General features: G+C 45.2%; 1 protein-coding gene across 2 annotated transcripts in view; it reads right to left on the reverse strand.

The window, feature by feature from the left end:
• Nucleotides 1-16,997, reverse strand: part of NUP98 (nucleoporin 98) — a 215,734-nt gene that overhangs the window by 81,036 nt on the left and 117,701 nt on the right. For both annotated transcript variants that reach the window (XM_030199826.1, XM_030199825.1), the window contains exons 15-18: nucleotides 14,623-14,739; nucleotides 12,235-12,503; nucleotides 11,686-11,799; nucleotides 864-1,002 (exon numbers count right to left, since the gene is read on the reverse strand). In XM_030199826.1, coding sequence (XP_030055686.1) covers nucleotides 864-1,002; nucleotides 11,686-11,799; nucleotides 12,235-12,503; nucleotides 14,623-14,739 — 639 coding nt within the window. The remainder of the gene's footprint in view (nucleotides 1-863; nucleotides 1,003-11,685; nucleotides 11,800-12,234; nucleotides 12,504-14,622; nucleotides 14,740-16,997) is intronic.

The following is a 16,997-nucleotide window of genomic DNA, read 5'->3' on the forward strand; positions in this document are numbered from 1 at the left end:
TGCCCTAGTATTTTTGGAAAGAGTAAACAAGTGTTTCATATCTGCCTGTTCCACTCCACTCAGTATTTTACAGACCTCTAGCCTATCTCCCCTGAGCTGTTTCTTCTCCAAGCTGAAGAACCTAGCTGCTTTAGTCTTTGATCATAGGGAAGCATGCTTGCTAGCCCCCTCAGACACTTTCCCCAGCTACTGTCAAAGAGTGGACAGCCCCTCCCCACCCCAACCATGCCCTTTTGTCTCCAGAGCTAAAGGGGAAACCCGCCTTTCAGCTGTACTTTCAGGTTTCCATTTATATATAACCTGGGCTGCCTAAAGCCTTCCCCAACCTTTGTTTTAATTGATTTTTGAAGAGCTTTTACTGAGGGTGGAGTGGGAAAGGGGAGACAGAGGCCAGACCCTGGCTAAACCACACACAGCTCAACCAAGGAATGTTCCACAGACCAAACCCTAGGAGAAAAAGACAACCTCCAAGACTCAACCAGTAAGAACCCAGCCATGGCTTGGGTCTGTGGGATTCAGGCCACAACAAAAGAGCAGCTGAACCAGTACAACCTGCACCCTCAGAACCAAACCAGCACAACAGTGCTCCTATCCAGACCTACATATAACCATAGCAAATTTTTAACAGAGGAGAAAGGAAAATAAGAGTCCCACTCAACTCATGTCAGTCATATACTTGATCTTTTCAAAAGTGATTAATAAAGTAAAACAACCCCCCCCCCCCCCCCCACAACTCGTAATCTTCCTTTTTTCAAAACAAAAAGCTTATATTTACAGAAGTCCGAGGACCTGTCTTCTGACTCAAGTGCAACACAATTTGGATTTCACTTAGTTCAATTCCATCACAAAGGAAAAGGTTTTACCTATTTAGGCCCTTGCCAATCGGTGGTTTCTGGCTGTCATCCAAATAGACAATAACCTCCTTCCTGCGGATGTGCACAATTTCATCCAGGTTCAGGTTAGTCAGGTTCACCTCGCCTTCAAAATAGATGGATCCATAGCCTGAAAAACAAAGCACAGAAAATGACCGTCTGAATGAACCAAACTGTACACAATACAGCAGGAGGCAAATACATTGGTTCTCACACAGTTCTTCAAAAGGCAGAACTGTACACATTAGAACAGGGAAGGTGTGCAAGTGTCCATGCAAAAATTCCTTAGGGTCCTCCAAATTCATTTCAAAAAACTGAAATGGTTAATCCTGAGCAGAAAGTCTTCATCAAAGAACAACTAGTGCACAAGCCAAAGTCAGCCTGAAAAACAAAAAACTCCAGCGCCCTAGTAATTATACCGAGTCACAGGCAAACCACCACACCTTCCTCTAGATACGATTTCATCTAGGGAGGGGTAGTTGATAGCATACATTAAGGGAACCATATACAATATATTTGCATGTTACGTGTCAAAATCATGAGTTAGTTTACCGTTAACACACATTTAAGGTACTGCAGGCTACATAAGGAGATGCAAAGCAAGACACCTCTATTATGTAAACTGAATAATACAACTTGTGTTATTCCAGCAAAAACATGAGCACAGCTTAAAAGGGCCCCCTAGGCCACAAGGGCAGGGGCGTAGCCTAGGGTGAGCCCGGACCCACCCAGTTTGGGCTCAGGCCCACCCAGCAGTGCTGCACCTTTAACATCGCTGGCATGAAGGGGAGCAGGCTGGGTTCCCATGGTCCTGCATCTCCCTCCCTTAAGTGTCGCTCATGTGCAAATGGGTTCCCCAGCAGTGGCAGCAATTTCCATACGCTGCCTGCCTGTAAGCCGGAAGCCTCCTTTCTGCCGCGTCCCACCTCCCTCTGTCACAGCTTCTTGTTTCTGACTAGGTTGAATATGTAGAAGAAAACAGGCTTCCGGCAGTTTTGAGAATTGACATCTGCAGTCTATACTTTGCATTATACAGGCGAAAATGTGAGGGAGACACTTTATGCAATTAATGATGCAATTACAAAATTTTAATCAGGAAACAGCCCTAGGCGGAGGCCATATCTACAGTTGGAGGCTAAGGTTCTAGCTGTGGGCACCACTTTTTATTTGCAATTTCCAGCTAAACACCTTGTCACATAAAAATAAAACAGATATACCTGTCTGGACCCATCTTATTTGGAAACCTTTTTGAAAGATAAGGTTTGATTTTTTTTTTAACTTTCTTTTAAATCCTCATATTAGGATAGTTACATAGGGTTCTACTACATTTAAGCTATGTACTCAATTTTTTTTTTTACCTGTTGAATTGTTAATGATCTTCCTCATGATGTGGGCATGTTGCTAATGAGGTTCTATTTCTTTTGTATTGCTAATTATACTTGCAATTTCTTGGTAAAAAATAAACACAAATGCATAAATAAATAAATGGACAGAGTCAGCATGGGTTCAGCCAAGGGAAGTCTTGCCTCACCAATTTGCTTCATTTCTTTGAAGGCGTGAATAAACACGTGGATAAAAGGTGAGCCAATTGATGTAGTGCATCTAGATTTTCAGAAAGCTTTTGATAAAGTTCCTCATGAGAGACTCCTGAGAAAATTAGAGTCATGGGATAGGAGACAAAGTTCTGGTGTGGATTAGGAATTGGTTACTAGACAGAAAACAGAGGGTAGGGTTAAATGGCCATTTTTTTCAATGGAGGAAGAGAATATTGGAATGCCTCAGGAATCTGTACTGGGACTGGTGCTATTTAACATTTATAAATTATGTGGAATTCGAAACAAGTGAGGTGATTAAATTTGCAGATAACACAAAACTATTCAAAGTTGTTAAAACACATGTGGATTGTGCAAAAATGCAGGAAGACGGCAGATGAAATTTAATGTGGATAAATGCAAAGCGATGCACATTGGGAAGAATAATCCGAATCATAGTTATGTGATGCTAGAGCCCACCTTAGCAGTCAGCGCTCAAGAAAAAGATTTAGGTGTCACTGTAGACAGTACACTGAAATATTCTGCCAAGTGTGCAGCAACAGCCAAAAAAGCAAACAGGATGATAGGAATTATTAGAAAAAGAATGTAAAATAAGACCAAGATTATTATAATGCCTCTGTATTGCTCCATGGTGTGAGCCCCCACTTTGAGTATTCCTTTCAATTCTGGTCGCTGTATCGCAAAAAAAAAAAAAAAAAAGAAAAGATATAGTGGAATTAGAAAAGATTCAAAGAAGAGCGACCACAATAAAGGAGATGGGACTCCTGCATGTGAGAAAAGGGTAAAGAGATTAGGCCTCTTCAGCTTGCAAAAAGAGTTGGCCAAGGGATATATGATTAAAGACTACAAAAGTCCTGAGTGATCTAGAACGGGTAAAAGTGAATCAATTTTTCACTCCTTCAAACAGTACAAAGACCAGGGGGCACTCAATGAAATTACAAAGAAATACTTTCAAAAAGATCAGGTGGATTTCATTTTAGGCCAGCAAACATCTGACAACATGCGATGTCTGCTTCATTTGATACAGCAGGTGCAAACGGACAATGCACCCACTCTGTTGCTGTCCTTTGATGTGGAGAAGGATTTTGAAAGGTAACATAGTAAATGACAGCAGATAAAGACCTGTACGATCCATCCAGTCTGCCCAACAAGATAAACTCATTTACATGGTATGTGATACTTTATATGTATACCCGAGTTTGATTTGTTGTTGCCATTTTCAGGGCACAGAGTGTAGACGTCTGCCCAGCACTGTTCTTGTACTAAAATGTCTGAAGTTAATGTTGAAGCCCATTAAAATTTACACTCCAGTCACATCAGTTTACATCAGGGCACAGACCGTAGAAGTCTGCCAGTAACTGGTTTTGATTCCCAATTACCGGCTTCACCACCCAATCTCCAATCTCCGCTAAGATTCCATGGATCCATTCCTTCTAAACAGGATTCCTTTGTGTTTATCCCACTCATGTTTGAATTCCATTACCGTTTTCATCTCCACCACCTCCAGCGGGAGGGCATTCCATGTATCCACCACCGTTTTTCGTGAAAAAATACTTCCTCACATTACTCCTGAGTCTGCCCCTCTTCAACCTCAATTCATGTCCTCTAGTTCATGTTTTTAGTGTTGAGCACATTGGGCACAGCCAACCGTTATTTTAATTGGGTCTCTTTGTTGTATAAGTGTCCTGTGGTGAGCTTAAAAATTAATGAAGCGTTAATCAAACCCTTTGAACTCCATCATGGCACTCGCCAGGGTTGTGTAGTTTCCCTACTGTTTGCTTTCGGTACTGAACCCTTGGCCCAAATGATTAGAGTCGATGTGGAAATTCGGTTGTTGTTCCAGTGTCCCTCTGAACTTACTCTGATGGACCACTTGTCATCACTTCAAAGAGTACTGGGGTTTTGCAGCAATATAGAGAGGTATCGAGTTTTTTAAGTCAACCTTACTCACCGGAAGCAAAATGTTGTGTTCCCTTGGGCATGCCAGTCTATTAAATACCTCGGGGTACATGTTACTGCTACTATGGACGGTCTCTATCAAGCAAATTTTCCCCCTAAATTAAGGGACTTACTGGAGGAATTGAAGAAATGGGAGGGTCTTACTATCTCTTGGATCAGCCAAATTCAGGCAGTGAAAATATACTTTTGCCTAAACTGCTTATTTATTTTTGGCCCTCCCTTTATCTATTCCTAAGTGGTTCTTTATGACATTAAATTGGAAGGTTTTTGCTTTTATTTGGTGGAAGCACCCTCCACAGGTGAGTAGAAAGGTGCTTTATCGGCCCATACTTAAGGGAGGTGAGGGGGGAATGCGTGTCCTGAACTTCCTGCTTTATTATCAGGTGGCACAGCTCCGCATCTTGGCGGACTGGATCCCGGGTACCCAAAAATTATGGCTTCATTGGGAACGGGATGGGGTTGGGGTTGGGTTGGGTTGCCCCCCCCCCCCCCACCCACTGTGGGCAGTACCTTGGTTACAAAAAAAGACCAACTGGTGACTATTCATAGGGTCCCTGTAGGTACTGGTCATTCCCTGACCACCTGGTGAAATTGCTCGTACTAAATTTTTACAGAGTGTCTTTATCATCTCCAGGTAGTACTCCAATATGCCCCCCCCCCCCCCCCTGGATTGAGAAATGCAGTTCATAAGTGCTGGACATCTAGGAGCTTGCATACTTAGGGCAGTTCTGGGAAGAGGGGGAATTAGCTTCCTTCTTAACCTTCAAGATGACTATGGCTTAGAAGTGAGAGTCGTTTCATTATACAGAGGTTCAGGATTTTGTCTAGTGTAGGGCCCGGGGAGATCTGAACCTGGAGGAAACTGATGGAAAGGGCTATAGAGTGGAGGGGATAAGGGTAGTATTTCTTGCTTGTACCTGGCCTTATTGCTGTATCATACCCCTTTGCAAAAATATATTTCTAAATGGGACAATGATCTTAATCATACTTATGATGTAGACTGTTGGGAAAAGTGTTTTACATATCTCTTTAACATATCTACAGCAAGTAACTTAGTTGAAATTGGTTTTAAAAATTTTTAGATGGTATACTCTGGACAGGCTGCTTTAGATGTACCCTCAAGCCTCTGATCAGTGAGGGAGAAACTGTGATAATTGGAGTATATTTTATCATATTTGATGGACTCGTCCAAAGGCACAGCTTTACTAGACTTCTTTTGGGACTTAGGGGTAGATGCATCAAGCAAACGTAAAAAAATCAGAAACGTTAAAACCTTTACCGAATTTAAAATAACGAAGCATGCTCCAAAAACACAGCCCCAAAAAGTTTGGTGCGGTATTGGAAAGAACGATGCACCAATCCCCGTCGGTAATCGGCTCGTAAAGCATGCGCAAAGCAGCCAAGCGTTATGCTGGCTGCTCTGCGCATGCCAGAAACGTTCAAAACACAGTCAAATCGCAAGCACATGGCTCCCAAATAAAAATAAAAATAAAAAAAGGATCGGGAGGGGGCAAGGGCGCTCATCAGGAGCGTCCTGTACGGACGGCCTTGCCCCCCCCCCCCCGCTGCTCCCCACTTTCCGCCGCTCCCCCCACCCCGAAAAAGCAAACTTCTAGAAGCCCCTGCCCCCCTCCCTTCCTCACTACTCTCACCTCAGCTCCGCCTCCCGACATCCTCCGTCCGCGCCCCGCCCCCTTTTGGGGTCGTCGCCGCCATTCCCCTCCTCCATCGGGCCCCCCTTCCTCTTACCGGGCCCGTGCAGCGCCTCTCTCCTCTGTCCGAAGGCGCTGCACGGGCAAGAAGAACGCTGAATCAGCTGATGCCTGCCTTCGCCTAGCTTCGATAGAGCGTCTTTCTCCTGCTGGGCCCGCCCCTGTCTGACGTCAGTAACCTACGTAGGTTACTGACGTCAGACAGGGGCGGGCGCAGCAGGAGAAAGACGCGCCATCGCGAAGGCAGGCATCAGCTGATTCAGCGTTCTTCTTGCCCGTGCAGCGCCTTCGGACAGAGGAGAGAGGCGCTGCACGGGCCCGGTAAGAGGAAGGGGGGCCCGATGGAGGAGGGGAATGGCGGCGACGACCCCAAAAGGGGGCGGGGCGCGGACGGAGGATGTCGGGAGGCGGAGCTGAGGTGACAGAGTAGTGAGGAAGGGAGGGGGGCAGGGGCTTCTAGAAGTTTGCTTTTTCGGGGTGGGGGGAGCAGCGGGGAGCAGCGGGGGGGGGGCAAGGCCGTCCGTACAGGACGCTCCTGATGAGCGCCCTTGCCCCCTCCCGATCCTTTTTTTATTTTTATTTTTTTATGTGTTTTCTGAGGTCCTTTGGACCAATCACAGCGCTTTTAGCTCTGCTAATGCGCTGGGATTGGCTCAAAGTTTGTTTATTTTTTCACTTAACACTTTTTCCTGGCACAGAGCTGTCCTAACGAGAGGTCCAGACCTCTCGTTAGTTTTCCTGCCTTTTTCCTGCGTAAAGGCAATCGGAAAAGGTTAGTGCATGTCGTTTCAATGGGGTTTTCACACTAATTGCTCATCTACATTCCGTTTTCGTTAGCTGCTACTACCGTCGAAAAATAGGCTTTAGTGCATGGAAAGGATCGGAAATTCTTCCTTAAGGGCTCATTTAACGATGAAAAACGTTTAGTGCATCTGGGCCTTAATCCGCCAAATTTTACATGCACCCTACCCTCAACCAGCATTTTAAGCACCAGGAGGTGACAGTGAAACACCATAAACTGGCAATACAGGTGTTTACCGCAGGAAAATTGGCACTGGCTCAATCCTGTGAACAGTCAATGTCATCTATGTCTCAAGTTCTCCAAAAGTTATTTTGTTTTCCAAATGTCCAAACTGACTACATTGAGGCGTAGACACTTACCTGCCTTTTCTAAAGTTTGGCGTCTTTGTGAAACCTGGAGATCCACATCCCTTTTGAAATCTTGTTGGGTTCCTGCCCGGACCACCTCACAGGGCAAGAACCCAACTCAGGAAGGATCTTAAGTACACAAAGTCCCTTTTTGTTTTCTTGTAGTGCAGTTGAACCACTCCCAACCACAGGGGCTCTCAAGGAACCCCTCTCTGGATCTGGGAGAGAGGGCCGAGGCACAAAGCGATTCTGAAGGCCACAGGGGGGAGATGGAGGGAGGGACCCAACCACACTGAGTTTGCACCCCCAGAGCTCAGAACAAGTAGAGAATTGCCCCAGAACAAGACAGGCTTCTGTTCCTTTCCCCCCCCCCCTTTCCCAAACAAGAAACTAAGACACAAACTTGTCTTTACAGGTATATACAGATATTTTTATTTGTATTTATTTTAATTTAGCTAGCCAAAAAACGGCCTCCTAGCACAGGCCTGTACAGCATTCATCTATCATTTGCTAAGGACACTGAGAAATACTGAGTGTCTCAGGACTGCACAGGACCTAATAAAAAGTGATATCGCTAGTAGCTCTCAGTCTCCCCATCTGCTGGTAGGAGGGATATACCCACTCATGGGGGAATGGTCTGGTGAAGAAAATAAAAAATGTCATATTTAAATCAAATGTAGAAATGAGAGACGCCATTAACTGTTAAACAATGTGCAAGCTATAGTCTAGTGTAATGGTATAAAACTTTCTAGGAACTTAAGGAAACATTTTGCTAATAAATATTGCAAGGCTCAAGGATTTAGTATCTAAAAAGCTTTGCTGCCTACTGGAAGCTGAGAATGCAAAAGCTAGGGTAATCTTGAAAATACTATAATGCCTCTGTATCACTCCACGGTGTGACCGCTCCTCGAGTATTGCATTCAGTTCTGGTCACCGTATCTCAAACATAAATATAGCAGAATTAGAAAAGGTTGAAAGAAGAGCGACCAAAATGATAAAAGGGACGGTACTCCTCTCATATGAGGAAAGGAGGTTAGGGCTTTTCAGTTTGGAAAAGAGACGGATGATGGGAGATATAATTGAGGTCTACAAAATCCTGAGTGGTGTAGAACGAGTAGAAGTAAATTGATTTTTTACTTGTTCCAAAAGTACAAAGACTAGAGGACACTCAAGGAAGTTACATGGAAATCCTTTAAAAAACAAATAGGAGGAAATATTTTTTCATTCAACAAATAAATAAGCTCTGTAACTCTGTCGAAGGATGTGGCAACAGCAGTTAGCATATCTGGGTTTTTAAAAAGTTTGGACACGTTCTCAGAGGAACAGTCTATACTCTGCTATTGAGACAAACATGGGGAAGCAACTGCTTGCCCTAGGACTAGTAGCATGGATTCTTGCCACAATTTGGGTTTATAACAGGTGCTTGTGATCTGGCTTGGCCACTGTTGGAAACAGGATAATGGGCTAGACAGACCATTAGTCTGTCCCAAAACGGCTACTCTTATGTTGAACAAGCCAAGATGAATCATTGTGTCCTCGTTACTACTACTACTATTTATCATTTCTATAGCGCTACAAGGCATACGCAGCGCTGTACACCATACACAAAAAGAAAGTCTCTGCTCAAAGAGCTTACAATCTAGATAAGACAGATAAACAGACAGAACAAATAAGGGTAAGGGAATAAATAGGAATGGATCCTCAGAAGCTTAGCTACAATTGGGTGGCAGAGCAGGTGGGGGGAAGAGGGGTTGGTGGTTGGGAGGCGAGGATAGGGGACGGCAGACTTATACGGTCTGTGCCAGAGCCGGTGATGGAAGGCGGGACAGGTGGTTGGGAGGCAGGAAAAACTGCTGGGCAGACTTATACGGTCTGTGCCCTGAGAAAGACAGGTACAAATCAAGGTAAGGTATACACATGAGTTTATCTTGGGCAGACTGGATTGACCGTGCAGGTCTTTTTCTGCCGTCATCTACTATGTTACTATGTACTATGTGAGGATAAGGACAGGGCAAGTGAGTAATGGTTAGGAGTCAAAAGCAGTGGTAAAGAGGTGGGCTTTAAGTTTGGACTTGAAAACGGCCAAAGACGGGGCTAGACGCCCAGGTTCGGGAAAGTCAATTCCAGGCGTGAGGTGCAGCAAGACAAAAGGAACGAAGTCTAGAATTAGCAGTAGAGGAGAAGGGGACAGATAAGAGAGATTTATCTTCAGAATGGAGTACCCGAGGGGGGGGCATAGGGAGAGACAAGAGTGGAGAGGTGCTGGGGAGTGGCAGAGTGAATACACTTATAGGTTAATAAGAGAAGCTTGAACTGAATACGGAAACGGATAGGGAGCCAGTGAAGTGACTTAAGGAGGGGGCTAATGTGAGCATAGCAACTTTGGCGGAAAATGAGTCGCGCAGCAGAGTTTTGGACTGATTGAAGAGGAGAGAGATGGCTAAGAGGGAGGCTGGTGAGAAACAGGTTACAATAATCAAGACGAGAGGTGATAAGAGTGTGGATAAGGGTTCTGGTAGAGTGCTGCCTTTTCCTAAGTGCAGGGAATGCCCCCAACAGTTTCTTTGGAGGTATGCAGCTCCCACAGGTTAAGGTTTGCAGTTAAACCACGTGAACTGTAAAAACCTTAATACAACTTAGTACATAGGCTCCATATATTATTAGTCTTAGCTAGTTCTCAGCTTTCATTCCATATTCAACCATAAGCCATCATTCAACTCAGTATTCCCGTCATTGTGAGCATTATCCACATCTATCACATCTCCTCAACACAAGAAACAACTTTTTGAAGTTAGAATCTGCAGCCTTCTATACCTAGTAGCAGTGGCGGCTGCCACCCAGGGCGGTTTGCCGCTGCGCACCCCCCCCCCGGGGGCAGCATGACACCCCCCCTCGGCGCATCAACCAAGCCCCCCCACCCCCAAGTGCATTCTTGCCTGCCATGTGCACGCCGCTGGGGGGGGCGCCACCCCCGCCGGCTCCCTGCTCCCTCTGCCCCAGAACAGGAAGTAACCTGTTCCGGGGCAGAAGGAGCAGGAAACCAGCGGAACCGACACCCCCCCCCCCCCCCCCCCCCCCAGCGGCATGCACCTGGGGCAGACCGCCCCCACCACCCCGCCCTTGCTACGGCAGATAAAGACCTGCATCGTCCATCCAGTCTGCCCAACAAGATAAACTCATTTTACATGGTATGTGATACTTTATACCTGAATTTGATTTGTCCTTGCCATTCTCAGGGCACAGACCGTAGAAGTCTGCCCAGCACTGTTCTTGTACAGTCGAATCCCCTTACAATTTACACTCCAGCCTACCTGTCTGCATATTTTATGTGCGTTAACATTCAGATTAACGCTTGGTAGCTGTTCTTTGCTGAAGGAACTCCATTGGCTGCCTGCAACAGCCAGGACTTGTTTTGTTTCTCTTGTTTTCAGCATCTTGCAGAGTGAAGGACCAGTATACCTGCCACAAAAGTTGAAATATGTGCCCGAGAGTACTGGTCTAGCCAAGGGGCATAATTGAAGGTGCCATCATTCAAGTTGTTTTGTCAATAAGGCTAAGCACAAAATCGTATTTCAGGAGCTCTCCTACTATTATGGAATGAAGTTCTGGTTGAGCTGCTATTGGATTTTAACTTTTTACAGAGTACTACATAGTTTTAGACCTGGGTATTTCCAAGGTAGGGAGATGCTCTGAATTGGGACTGCCTCTACTGCTGGTTAAAGGGTTTGAGAGTAGACAGAGGGGAAATGAGAGAAGCTGTTTTATAATGTGTACACAGTATTGTATGTATGTCAAACAGAGCTATAGAAGTGATTAGTAGTTTTTTTTTTTCTTTTTTAATGGTATTAATGGGCGCATTGCTTCTGCTGTTTCAAGAGGTATAAGAATTTTGTAAATAATCAGTAAATTCCTGTAAGTCTATTAGTCATATCTGTAGTATTGTGGCAGAAAAAAATAGGTAAAGTACATGGGGCTCAAGGTATCTGAGCCATCGGCACCTACAGATCAATATTAGTAGCGCTCTAGAAATGTTAAGTAGTAGTAGTATTTGGAGTTGAAGGCAGGGAAAACTAATATTTAGTATTTCACTCACTAGTAAATGAACTGAAAGAGGCCACACTTCAGGTTCAAAAGTGTTTCAGAAAGTAGTATACACATTTATACCTCACCAAGAATGGCAGATTGTATGGTTTATAAATTTTTAAATAAGATAAAAATGACTGCAGCTGTTTAAGACTGCACCAAGCTGAAAAGGCTTACCAATTCACAAGGCTTTGCAAGCCTGCATAAAGACCAAGCAAAGAAATGCCTCTCTGCTTCATTTCGCACACAAGGCAATATTTTAGCTTGGAGCATACACACTTTTTATGCAACATTCATTTGGCATTTTCATCTACAACTTAGTGAACCACAAGCTCAACTCAGAGGAGCCATCCTTACCTTTACGCCCAATGGTGAAGTCTTTAACAAGGCACACACCGTTCTCATCTGTCATTTTGGCCAGCTCCTCTAAAGACGGAATGGTGTAGTAGCCCACTCGTGTCAAAATAATACCTATAATTGGAAAGGACAAAGGACTTACAACAAAATCAGATGCTGCTAGGAAATAATTTCAGCACACATTTTCCAAAAATGTGAATTAAACTAAGCAGTAAAATCATATGACCCAAAGTAAGGAAGAGGACAAGAGAAAAAAAATTCATCAACTTAGTACTCAGACCAGTGATTCTCACTCCAGCCAATCGGGTTTCAAGAATATCAAGAAATATGCATGAAAATTCATTGGGGATATCCTAAAAACATGACTGACGTGTATGCGCCCTGAGGACTGGTTTGAGAAGCACCGACAAACCTATTGATGAAAACAAAGCAGACACAGAAAGTGAGTGCAGCACTGCCTTCCCATCTACCCAACCACAATGGCCCACCATACTTCAAAGCCTTTAATGGCTTCAATGCTGCCTTGTTTCAGAGTAGCTGTACGCTCACCTGCAGGGTGTGGTGCGTAATTGCTGTCCAGCTCGTCATCTCGCTCATCCTGCAGGGATTCATCGTTGATTGAAGCATCCTCACTGCTTCCTTCTAGCCCATTGCGCAAGCTGCTAGGCAGGTTCAGTGCAATGACTGTATCATCCACGTTGTTTAAGTGCTTGTTTTCAGGAGTCTGTGGGATGGGTTTAGCGATGGGATTAGTGTAGAACCTGGTCACCTCATTTGCATCCTCCTCCTCTTCATCCTGTTTGTGATTCTCCAACGAACTAGGAAGAGGACACAAACATATTAGAACCAGTCAGAAGTTAGGGTACTCTAAATAATAGCGTGGCTTATTCAGGAAAAATAAATACCTGTAAAGTGAGAGAGCTACAGCTGACTTATGATTCACCCAACAAGATTGTTTCCTTTCCCATCCTAGTTCAAACATCTAACTGCCCACCAAAAATATTAGGAAGAAAGAAGAAAGCCAAGTCGGAAGCTACCTATGTGCATGATGCAATATCCTATCGTTTTTGGAACAAAAGCTTCAAGTTCAACTTGGGAAATTCAGATTTAGAACAAAGGTGAATAACCAAGAAGTTATTCACATGACTAAGTGACATATCCCAAGGTGCAACACTGGAGAAAACTCTGATGAACTTCCTGTACCCATTTTCATTACTATGATTACTCTATAAATCTCTATAAAGCAGTAGGAAAAGGAGAAATTAGATCTTACCTGCTAATTTACTTTCCTTTAGTCCCTCTAGACTTTCACAGATAGCTTATGCACTCCTACCAGCAGATGGAGACTGAGAATACACTGAATTTCTAGTAGGCATGTAAGTAGGCTGTGTAGACCCTTGAAAGTCAGTCTACGAATAGCAAAGCAGAACAGGCAACGAGACCACAAACAATAGAAGGGAATAAGCTGAAGAGCAACTCCCGAAGAAGCTCCGTTCCCAATTATAGCACTATGCACCCAGGACAAAAGTTGTTTTCTTTATTCTAAATATGGTTCTTAAAGCTATCTTCTACGCAAGTCACATATACACTCTGCAACCGCCTTTCACCACCCTTAAAAACACAGGACAAAGACTCCCCAAACTCTGGGTGGGCTCTGACGGTATAGAGGGACGAAATGAAAGTACATTAGCAGATACGATCTAATTTCTCCATCCAAAGCATCCCTCTAGACTGTCACAGATGGGCAGTTCCAAAGCAGTGACCTCATGGGTGGGACTCCCAAAGCCCGGACCCCAGAGCCCAAGCCCCGAGTCCCAGCGCGCCTGAACATCCAACAAGGTAGCGATGTGAAAAAGTGTGCAGGGAAGACCAAGTAGCCACTTTGCAAATGTTGAGGCACGCCACCAAGGAACATTCCACCCAGGAAAAAACTTGCGCCCTAGTGGAATGCACTTTCAAGATTTCTGGAACCATCTTTCCACGAAGCTAACAAGTCAACGCTATGGCCTCCTTATTCCACCAAACAATGGTCACTTTAGAGGCTACGGCACCTCATCGAGAGCCCCAACAAGCACAAAAAGCCAGAATTAGAAAAGGTTGAAAGAAGAGCGACCAATGTGATAAAAGGGATGGTACTCCTCTCATATGAGGAAAGGAGGTTACAGCTTTTCAGTTTGGAAAAGGGACAGATGAGGGGAGATATGATTGATGTCTACAAAATCCTGAGTGATGTAGAACGAGTAGAAGTAAATCGATTTTTTTACTTGTTGCAAAAGTACAAAGACTAGGGGACACTCGAGAAAGTTACATGAAAATACTTTTAAAATAAATAGGAGGAAATATATTTTCACTCAACAAATAGTTAAGCTCTGGAACTCTTTGCTGAACAATTTGGGTTTCTGCCAGGTATTTGTGACCTGACCTGGTTTGGCCACTGTTTGGAAAACAGGATACTGGGCTAGATGGATCTTTGGCTGACCCAGTATGGCTACTCGTATGTTCTAATATGGTCTTATGTTCTAAGGATATTGCTTCATACAGGGACACAATACTACTACCACAGAACAAAAATCAGTAACATCTGCCGTACACTATACAGGGACTACAAAACTCTATTTCTATCTCCATCTACTGGTAGAGAGATATAAGCCATTTACTTGGAGTAATCTGGTATATGCAAAGGAACTGGGATATTCATAAAGAATACATGGCAATAAATTTATGTACATGCAAAAAAATGGAGACAATCAGATTAGACTTTCAAAAATGTATCAAGAAAACAAAGGTTCTGATGTACTTACTATTTGAGCTCATATTTAATTACCTAAACTTTTTAATGGTTATTTAGAACCCCCAAATCCATCCCCAGATCTCTAACCCTGCCCTCTTTGGCTTCTGTATAGTTGGGTTAACACGCAAAGAGAAATTAGTACATACCGTTCTCCATTCTCGGAGTTCTCCGGAGGAGAAAGTAGGTCATCAGACTCTCGACAGACTGACGAGTACAGGCTGCTGCTATTCAGGTTTTTTAACACTAGCTTCTTGATGCTTTTCCTGAGCATAAAGCAGAACAGAACAGATATGATACTGGTGGTTCACTAACAAAAATCTGCAGATCAACACAAGTAAAGCTGCAACAATATTGCCAATTCCAGCAGCCCAGGGGATGTGTATGGTCCACAGTTATGAAAATGCCTCCAGATTCAGGGATAACTGTGCATCTGGTTTATGGTAAAATTATGTATCATACCTGATAATTTTCTTTCCATTAATCATAGCTGATCAATCCATAGACTGGTGGGTTGTGTCCATCTACCAGCAGGTGGAGATAGAGAGCAAACTTTTGCCTCCCTATATGTGGTCATGTGCTGCCGGAAACTCCTCAGTATGTCGATATCAAAGCTCCATCCGCAGGACTCAGCACTTAGAGAATTACACCCACAAAGGGACACTCTGCCCAGCTCACCACCGCCGAAACGGGGGAGGGGAATCCGTCCAGCTCATCCCCGTGGAGCGGGGGAGGGACACCACACCCGCCGATGCGGGGGGATCTGGCTTATCCTGCAACCGCAACCGCGGGAGGAGCTGACTGACCCTAACACCGCCGAAGCGGGAGGGGTACAAAGCTGCCCTACAGCCGCACGAAGCGGGAGGGAGTGCCGGCAGAATTTATGTCTCAATCCAGCCCCGTAAAACGGAGGGGAGAGGAATGCAGCAGCTCACTGTTACACAAACTCGTCTCAACTCTTGTAGGATCCAAGTGAAAAAACTTGAACACGAAGTCCTCCTGAAGTAACTGAAGACTAAACTTGAACCTAAAATTCAACCAGAATATAAACAGGACAGATATCTGGGAGGGGCTATGGATTGATCAGCTATGATTAATGGAAAGAAAATTATCAGGTATGATACATAATTTTACCTTCCATATCATCAAGCTGATCAATCCATAGACTGGTGGGATGTACCGAAGCAGTACTCACCCAGGGCGGGACCTTGAAATCCCTGTCCGCAACACTGTGGCTCCAAACCGGGCCTCCGCCCGAGCAGCCACAGTCAAGCGGTAATGCTTGGAGAATGTATGGGCCGATCCCCAAGTTGCCGCCTTGCATATCTCTTCCAAGGAGACGGACCCGGCCTCTGCCATCGAGGCCGCCTGAGCTCTTGTGGAGTGAGCCTTCAGCTGGATAGGCGGCATCTTCCCCGCGGCCACATAAGCCGCTGCAATGGCTTCCTTGACCCATCTTGCCACTGTAGGCTTAGCAGCCTGCAGACCCTTACGAGGACCTGCAAACAGGACAAACAGATGATCCGATTTCCGGAAATCATTGGTCACTTCCAAGTATCTGATGATGACCCGTCTCACATCCAGATATTTGAGAGCAGAGTACTCCTCTGGGTAGTCCTCCCTCCGAAAGAAAGGGAGACAGAGCTGCTGATTCACATGGAAGCGAGAAACCACCTTGGGCAGGAAGGAAGGCACTGTGCGAATAGTCACTCCTGCCTCAGTGAACTGCAGAAAAGGCTCTCGACATGAGAGTGCCTGGAGCTCGGAAACTCTTCTGGCTGAAGTGATAGCCACCAAAAAGACTGCTTTCAACGTCAGGTCTTTCAGAGATGCCCTCGACAAGGGTTCAAAAGGCGGCTTCTGCAATGCTCTTAGCACCAGGTTGAGATTCCACGCAGGCACCACAGAGTGCAGAGGAGGGCGCAGGTGATTAACTCCTTTGAGAAAGCGCACCACATCTGGCTGAGAAGCCAGGGAAACACCCTTCAGGCGGCCCCTGAAGCAAGTCAGAGCCGCTACCTGGACTTTAAGGGAACTGAGCGACAGGCCTTTCTCCAGACCTTTTTGCAGGAACGCCAACACTGAAGAAATTGGAGCAGTGAAGGGAGAAAGTGAGCCTGCTTCACACCACGCTGCAAAGATACGCCAAACCCTGGCGTAAGCAGTAGAAGTAGAGCGCTTCCTCGCTCTCAACATAGTGGCGATAACCTTGTCTGAGAAGCCCTTCTTTCTCAGACGCTGCCGCTCAATAGCCAGGCCGTAAGACCAAAGGGGGAGGGATCCTCCATCACCACGGGACCCTGATGTAACAGGCCCTGCTCCACAGGCAGCCGCAGAGGATCGTCGACTGAGAGCCTGATCAAGTCCGCATACCAGGGACATCTGGGCCAATCTGGACCCACCAGGATTATCCGGCCCGGATGCTTTGCCACCCGGTCTAGCACCCTGCCCAGCATGGGCCAGGGCGGGAACACATAGAGAAGCTCTTGTGTCGGCCACTGTTGGAGAAGAGCATCTACTCCCA

Source organism: Microcaecilia unicolor, chromosome 4, assembly GCF_901765095.1.
Source record: "Microcaecilia unicolor chromosome 4, aMicUni1.1, whole genome shotgun sequence".
NCBI lineage: Eukaryota > Metazoa > Chordata > Amphibia > Gymnophiona > Siphonopidae > Microcaecilia > Microcaecilia unicolor.